The following is an 8,640-nucleotide window of genomic DNA, read 5'->3' as shown; positions in this document are numbered from 1 at the left end:
AATGCAGCAAAATAGTAACCACTTTATGTAGCTTTCAAAATAACTATTCAACAGCATTTTGGTTATTGCTGATTCATGCATGAAATACATGTTAGCATCATTCTCAAGTAAAATTTCATTGTAATCAAACTTAAATATAAGCAACAAATGAAATGTTAATATAGTAAATATTAACATGAATGTATTCAGTTAAGAAAGAGGAAGATAGAGTAATAGAGATTTTCCATAGTGCTGTTGTAATCAATAATTTTAAATTAACCTGGTTGATTTTACTACTACTATTACTGCTATTACGTTAAAACTCGGAGTCCGAAACTCGCACTACCGCCCCACTACCCACGCAATGATGCTGTCCCTGTAACCAGCTCTGAAACCCCGAAAGGTGGTGGCTTTAGTCATTCAGTTCAGCCACACCCAAGCTCGAAGCACCCATCATGGCTATCATCACAGAAGAACCAGAACTCACCACTAACTCACAGATCCCACCCACCAAACCCAAACCTTCACCACCCAACAACAACAACAACGGCTTCTCTTTCTGGTTCTACTTCACTCTCGCCGTTTCCCTCATCACCCTCTTCTTCGTCTTCACCTCCTCCCCCTCTCCCCACGACCCCAAAACCTGGTTCCTCACCCTCCCCACCCCCCTCCGCCACCACCACTCCAAGGGCCGCACCATCAAGGTCCAAACTCACCCCAACGAAACCCCCCTCGAAGTCTTCACCGTCGAAGACGGCCCCACATCGTCGGAAACCATTCTCATTGTGCACGGCCAAGGTCTCAGCTCATTCTCCTACCGCCACCTCGCCAAATCCATCGCCTCCAAGGGATTGCACGTGCTCTCCGTCGACCTCCCCGGAAACGGCTTTTCCGACAAGTCCGTTGAAGCTTCCGTGGAGGGCGTGAACGGGGTTCTGGGGAGGTTCTGGTACGTCTACAGCGAGATTCAAGAGAAGGGTATCTTCTGGGCGTTCGATCAGATAGTGGAAACGGGGGAGATTCCGTACGAGGAGATTCAAGCTCGCATGTCCAAGAGAAAAGTAAGAAAGCCACTTGATTTGGGTCCCCAAGAGATGGGAAAAGTGTTGGGGGAGGTTATTGACTCAATGGGTCTCGCACCTGTTCACTTGGTTCTTCACGATTCCGCGTTAGGGTTTTGTGCCAATTGGGTCTCCGAGAGGGCTGAATTGGTGAGGAGTGTGACGCTTATCGACGCGGCGGCGGAGGGTGCTTTTCCCGTTTGGGTGGTGGAGGTGCCGGTGGTGAGGGAGGTGGTGTTGGGGGTCTCGTTTGTTTATGCTAAGGTTGTGGGTTTGTGCTGTTCCGGGAGGGTTGGTGGTGAGGATTTGGATGCGTTGAGGGTGTTGTTGAAGGGCAGGGATGGGGGGAGGGCGGTTGTGAATGCTGCCAAGAGGGTGAATTCCAGCTTTGACTTGGCGGAGTGGGGTGAGGGGTTGAGTGGTGTGCCAATGCAGGTGCTGTGGTCTGCTGGCTGGTCTCCGGAATGGAGCCGGGAGGGTGACCGTGTCGCCAAGGCGCTTCCACGGGCCACTTTTGTTACACATTCTGGCTGCCGGTGGGCTCAGGTGAGATCAAGATTTGTTATTCTTTTGTTCATTTGTTTTGTTGCTGTCATGAAGCGATTGTTTGATTGGATTGAAATGGATAAATGGGATGGAATTCAAACTGTGTTAGTTTATGTTAGTAATGTTACTGTTACACTAAGGAGGCGTTTGGTACACAAAGAGTTTTTAGTTTCTCAGGAATTTGAAGTTGACAATGTTAGTTTTCCGAGAATGTGTTTTTACATAGGTTTTCCACCAATTTGTTCCCATGAAGAGTTAGGAATCAAACTTTTCCAGTGTTAAAAAAAGTGATCCAATAGTAATGTGATGAAAAAAATTGATTCTCAAGTAACATATATTAATATTTCCAAGAACATTTATAACCAACTAAACACATTTTAAGAATCATGGTTCCTGGGATTCATGGTTTCCTCTAGGCATAAAAACACTTACCATATACCAAACATCTCCTAAAGATTTTGGAATTCTGAAGCTGTTTTGTTTCTCCTACTTAATAGGCTAGTTACTATCATTGTTCAATTGTTCTTAAACCATGATCAGATGCATTGCACAGTAGTTTCAACATCAGATTGTGTGATGTTGTGACTATGCTGTGTTATGTTGATCTAAACTTTCTGCAAAACTATTGATTGCTATATGTTGATTGAACTTTTTTAATTATTCAAGCTTCCACCAGATTTTGGTGTTAACTTTTCAATTTCCCTATACGCCTAGTAAAGAAGTTGTCAGCAATGCATACACTTGAGCTGGTTTGTACTTTTTTTTCCTGATCTGGTGAAAAGCATGACTTTATGGTCTCTAATCAATCAAAATCAGTTGCTAAAGTAGAGCCTTCTGATAAGGTTTATCAGTGAAGGAAAAGGAAGAATTGATGAACTAAGAGCCAACTATAATGACTAGATAATAAACAATTTAGTGCATTTTGTGTCACCCTATGCATAAATTGTTAGTTTATGTGGGTTTTCTTTTTCCTAATCTGGTGCAAAGTTTGAACTGGATGCTCCAATTTAACTGGTCTGGCCATGCAAACCTCTTATGCATATCTGCAGTGCTTGCTGATTTTTTGTGTTCTGGAAAAGCTCTAGTTTTTTTCAGATATCTACCTATCATTATTAGTCTAATCTGGATAATAAGTTTGCTTGATGAATGTTACAATACGAGAAGTTTTCCAGCAACAAGTTGTTCCCCCCTCCCCTCATGTGTTTTTATCCCCTTAGACAAGTGAAATAATGAATTAAAAACGGAAGGATGTACTGTTGTTGACTTTGGTGCTTCTAAGTGGTATAATAATTAATAATTAAAATATAATATGGGAATTCATGAACAAAGTATTATTCTTCTTTTCATTTGCCAATAGAATTGGTTAATGAACTTCACGATGTAAATATTTTCTTTCATTACTGTATGTATATACTATGGTTTTTGATAGGATGTTAGGACCTGGTGTGGAACAAATCCAGCATTAGTTGCTTTCTTAGAGTAGCTAGGTCATTACTTGTAAGAACCTCATTGATCATGTTCCTTTCCTGTAGTAAATAGTTACTCCTTCAGATCTCTATTATAAGCAAAAGAAATTGATTTTACACTTATTTAGAAAATCAGCTATCTGCATTAAGTTTTAATAATCCCATGATATTTTTCGTAAATTATCCTTACTATAAATATTAAAAGAAGTAGTGTAACTGAAAGGTCATGCATTAAAGAAGAGATTTTTTGGGAAAGTATTATTAAATGAGGCAAAAGAATTTAAAATTTGCTTATATTTAAGAACAAAAAATGTGTTTTCTTGCTTATAATAGATAATAGAGGGAGTAAAGCAGATCCAAATTTAGAACAAGAACATAACTCTCTCTCACTACAACTTTTATCTTGAATATAACTGTTTCTCATCCAGTGGAATTGGACATACCCATTCCTTTTCTCGTGTAGGTTTTCTATATAAAAAATACAACCATTCTATCCGCTCATACTATTTATTTGTTTCTATATCACGTAATTTACCATTTTACCATGTGATGTCAATGTCCTTTCCTTTTGTTGATGAAATTAATTCAATTGTCGTGATCTCAGGAGGACGTAGCAGATGAGATAGGTGAAAAAATTTCTCAGTTTGTCTTGTCATTACCGAAGTCTGCTAGGAAAGTTGAACAAGAGTCCATCCCTGATCACATACAAAAGATGTTAGATGACGCAAAAAGTAATGGTCATGATCATCATCACCATCATAGTCATGATCATGGTCATGGACACGATGAATATGGTGATGCCCACATCCATGGAGCTAATTATATGGACGCATATGGGCTTGGTCATGGACCTCATGGTTGGTGAAAATGATTACTGGATTTTACTGGTTAATGTTCTCACTAGCAGATAGTACTCTTCACTTCATGCTGCTCATAGGTGTGTATTTGTTGGAACGCAGAAGCTCGTAACATATATAGCACTTGTTTGGATATAAGTTTTGATGAGTTTTTCAGAGTCTTTATACTAAAAAATAAAGAGTTTTTTTTAATAGAGGAATTCTCAGAAGCTTTTTTAAACTCGCATTCAAATAGGATACTAGTTAAAAATGCTTTTAAGGGTTTCTCTATTGAAAGTAAAAAAATATTTTCAGTAGAGAAGTTCTCAAAAACTCTTCTAATTTGTATCCAAATATGTTCTAATATTTCTTGCAAGCTAAAGTTACAGGTTAGTATTTTTTTAAAATTTTTTTTTTTACTGTTTTACATTAAAGTGGCTCAAGGGTGTGAGAAGATGATGCACGGAAGAACAATTATGCATAAGAAGACAGTTGTAACGAATTATTTTTTACATATTTGAGCTGATTGCTCTCGTATGCTCTATTTTGGAGCTACATTTTGTATTTTGATTTTGGAATTATTTTTGGAAGGTGTTTGGTGAGTAGAAATTTTAATCAATGTACTAGAGATATTTTAGTAATTCAGATAGATGATTGTGTAACATTTGTTATATCAATTAAAACTCATTGTATAAAACTAGAAGCATAAGAATGTAATTAACTCTTACGTATACTTTTAAAAGAATTTTCCTTTGTTGAGATATTGAAATTTCGTTTAGTTAAAATTAGTGTTATTAAACTGCAATGGCCAATTGCCTTTTTATCATGAACCGCTCCAGTTTGTTTTTAACGTGCAGGGGGCTCCACCCATGAAATGAATCTTGACTTAGACATAAAAACTAATGTTAATTCTAAATAGTGAAATCTGAAATTGCACGTCCTGGAGTTATTTTTACAGTGGCAGAAGATCCGGATCTACTAGGTAATTTTTTAATGTTTTGACAGGTGATGGGCATAAAATGTCTGAAGAATATGATGAGTGGTCAATGGTATAAAGTATAAAGTTTAGGGAAAGGTTATTAATCCATGTAATAACTTTATTGAGCTGGATGTCCACGCTAAAAGAGAAGTAGCACCGACAATTGATTCGTTAAAGAGAAGCATGCATATCGATAGTGAAAGTGCTGCTCTGGCTTTAATCTTTTGAGGAACTTAGTTAGGGTAACAGGCTTACAGGGCAATTGCCTCTGTATTTTGTTTAAAAAAATTAAAATATAAATAATAGAGATTAAATAATAATATGTAGTTTCAGTTGGAGGGGGTAGATGGTTTGAGTAGTTACAAGAGTTAAAATAGGATTAAAAATTTATACACCAAAACCACTACTTATTCTAACAAAAATAAAAAATAAAAAGGAGTAAAAACTTAAAGAAGGGTGCAAGAAGAAAGAAAATAACAACTACGGAGTCATGCTAAGGGGAGTAAATCATACGAAGCCTATATGGCCCAAACTATCCCAAAGGCTTCGACATGTAGCCCAATTATTATATGTTCTTTTGGGCCATACACGTTATATCAGAAACGCTAAACCTTTTGGGCCCAAAATATGAAATGTACATGTTAACTCAATCTATTGTCATCTCTTTTTTGAGATAACTCACTCTAATGTCATCTCTATGTTTTATACTTTTTAGGTAAATATGTTTTTAATTTCTGTAAATACGATAATATTCATTTTCAGTTTATAAAATATATTTATTTATTTTGTTTCTCATTTATAGAAATACGTTTAATTATTTATTTATTTACTAAACGCATAAGAGATGAATAAACAGAGAGAAATGAACACACTGTTTTTCTAATTAATTAAAAATTATTAGAAAACATAAATTTTGACTGACACCTTATTTAATAATGGTCTCCTGATTTTATAATTTTTAATAAATTTTAATTAATAAAAATGAGTATATTAAGGGGAATGTGTTAAAATGTATATTGTTAGTACTAGTTAAAAACAAAATAGTCAGATTTTATGCTTGAATACATATTTGTGATTTTGGATTCACTTATATGATAATAAGAATATACGAATTATTAGTTTATCAGTGTCGAACTGTCAATTTTGTCTTCCATTAGAAGAAGACGCTTCTTTCTTTGCAAGGAATCTCATAAGGGGTAGAAGAAGAAGCCTCGTTCTTTACAAGGAAACTCATGAGGTGTAGAACCAAAATAAGTAACCAACCCATAGTTAGAAAAGATGAATAAGAGAGGAAATTCTTGTATTTTCACTATTACTCAATTGGTGAGATTATCAAAGAAATGTAAATGAGTTGAGTTTAGTACTTAAATTTCAGGCTTAATAAAAAGTATATTTTTTTTCAAACTTAGCTTAATTGCTTTAAAAAAAAAAAAGTTGAACGGGTTTTGTTTATTAAAAGAAAGAAAGTTTTTAACTTAAACTTATTTGTATATGTTATATGATCTTTTTCTTAAAATATATTTTAATTTTATCAATTTAGTATTTAATAAAATTTTTAATATTAAATGAAAAACTACAAATTGAAATATGTATTTAACATGTAATAAATTATATAGTTTTTTTTTTTATGATATATGCGTTTAAACTATTTCATAAGTTGTTGTGTCAAATTTATAAGTTTCCGCTTAATTCATTTAAATAATTGAGTTCAATCTCAGTTTTGAATTTATTTATCTAAATAAATAAGTAACACTTAATTAAACACATTTAGTATTTTAGTTAATGTAGTGCATAAAATAATTATTTATTTCTTATAATTAAAATTTATAATAAATAAATGCTTCTGAATATATAAATTATATTATAATTTTTTTAACACCAATAAATTATATTATGACTAAATTTGTTAAAAATAGCATTGTATCATAATATTTTGAATTAAGACAAATCTTTAGCGATATGGTGAGTTTAACTTTAAATTTTAAATTAATATCACAACACGTTGGAATTTGGTTTATTTTAAAGTATTCTTTATTTGAGATATTATATCAATATTGTAAATTTTAATTAAAAATGAGTTTAGGTAATAAAAAACAAATACTTAATACATGAGAAGTCATATAGCTTATTGAGAAGTCACATAAACATAATAGTAAATATTATTTATTTATAATATAATAATAAATTAATAGTTATCAGTTGTTTAAAATATTAAGTAAATTAAATTATATTATCTCTTAAATCTCTTAAAATAGAGAAGTGTAATTTATTATATTATCTTTATGTTTTTATGGTGGTGCCATTGGAAACTCTATTACCCAATAATTTGTCTATAGTTTTTTTTTTTGTATTTATGTTTAATGTGTACATCTTGTGTTCCGTGTTAGTGTCCTTTGCTGAACTGAAAATTTGTTAATGAAAAATAGTATTGTTAGATATTTGTTTTTATTCATTATCCTTTTTCATTTAGATTATTATTTCATTAAGGTGAAAAATATTTGCTTGTTCTTTATATGATAAAAACATTGAGATCAAATTTAATGGTAAATGCTGTATTTCACCGATACTTAAGTTGTTTTTATAGTTATTCATTATTATACTGTAAATTCGGGTGTTTGTTTTTTAAATCGGAGTAATTCTAATACATATTTTATTTTAGAATTATATTTTTTTTTACCCTTTTTTGTCTATTTTTGTTTTTAGTTTCCAAATAGTTTTTTTTTATATTAATTTTAATCTCTAAATTTTTGTCGATTTTTTTTTTTTTTATTTTTGAACTTCTCCTTTAGCTAATATTTTGGTCATGGCGTCAAATTGTTTTATTAATGAAATAAATCTAAAACTAAAATCTAGTAAAACTTGTTTAAAAACTAAAAATAAAAAAATTCATGAATTAAAAGTATATTTAATCTTTTATTTTGATGAATATAGTTTTTTTTTTTGGGTTCATTTTGTGACATGTGCTAAATTTTGCCCATATTTGTTAAAATTTTATTAGTTTGATAATTAACCATCCAAATTGACTCAACTTAAAATAGACAGCGAATGAAAGTGAAAAAAAAAATTATATCATAATTTTTAACGTAAAAAATCTCCTAAACTTGAGTGAGGAAAAAAAATACAATATGTTGTCAAAACCTTTCTTTTAAAACAAAATGGTTCTTTCAATCTTTTCATTAATCGTATGTTGGTGAAAATACATTTATGTTCTTACCGGAGATCTGCTGTAGAGGTGATCAGCCGAGTAAGATTGGTGAGCCTCCTTCACTGGTACACTTGATGTTCCAAGATGGGGGTGGTACCTGCAAAAGAGACTCTGATGTCAAAGTTAGTGTTTGTGGGTGTATGAGTCTCGTATAAGTAATGCACGTACCTTTGTGTGTATTAGGGTTTTGTTGGGCCTTGGGTCCGAGATCAGTTTATGACCTAATTGGATAGCGAGCCGATGTCGCCTAGCGCGTGTCCGAGGTCACTCCGCGCTGTGATGTCGAGCTCGAGCTCGGCATAGCGGTACGGATAGTACACTAGCCCCCCGAGCTCCGAAGACCGTAGGTCGAGGAGTTAAGACCGAACTCGACAAGGGGTCGTGACTTTTTGCGTACGCCTATTTGTCATGACGCCATGTGTCATAACCGTCACCTCGTTCCCATAACGCGTGGGCAGCGCGGTGACAAGATTGTATTTTGATGACGTGGCCTCTTTGGGCCGATGTGGTGTTCCGATGTCCATGTTTCATGGTCGGGCTGAGGAGCTCGGCAATAATGAGCTTACTG

The 8,640-nt window shown here is 33.6% G+C and overlaps 1 protein-coding gene across 2 annotated transcripts; it reads left to right on the top strand.

Moving 5' to 3' along the window:
• Positions 1-284: 284 nt before the first annotated feature.
• AXR4 (alpha/beta-Hydrolases superfamily protein) lies at positions 285-4,550 on the top strand. Of its 2 annotated transcripts, XR_014427562.1 has the most exons (3): positions 285-1,586; positions 3,657-3,989; positions 4,324-4,550. XR_014427562.1 is itself a non-coding variant. In XM_020357391.3 (2 exons), exons 1-2 carry the CDS (start codon positions 435-437, stop codon positions 3,915-3,917), a joined length of 1,413 nt encoding a protein of 470 aa, XP_020212980.1. In that variant the 5' UTR covers positions 285-434; the 3' UTR covers positions 3,918-4,550. The 2 variants fall into 2 exon arrangements, 1 of the variants encoding a protein (XP_020212980.1); XM_020357391.3 differs by having other exon boundaries at positions 3,657-4,550.
• Positions 4,551-8,640: the final 4,090 nt, after the last annotated feature.

Source organism: Cajanus cajan, chromosome 6, assembly GCF_000230855.2.
Source record: "Cajanus cajan strain Asha chromosome 6, NIPB_CcT2T_4, whole genome shotgun sequence".
NCBI lineage: Eukaryota > Viridiplantae > Streptophyta > Magnoliopsida > Fabales > Fabaceae > Cajanus > Cajanus cajan.
Note: the sequence above shows the minus strand (reverse complement) of the source record. Positions and strands in the feature narration are given on the sequence as shown.

What these genes read in the sequence shown, in the direction of transcription:
- AXR4 (XM_020357391.3), top strand. Translation starts at nt 435, where the DNA reads ATGGCTATCATCACAGAAGAACCAGAACTCACCACTAACTCACAGATC. An exon ending in CTGGCTGCCGGTGGGCTCAG is followed by an intron (nt 1,587 to 3,656) that starts GTGAGATCAAGA and finishes TCGTGATCTCAG; the next exon opens with GAGGACGTAGCAGATGAGAT.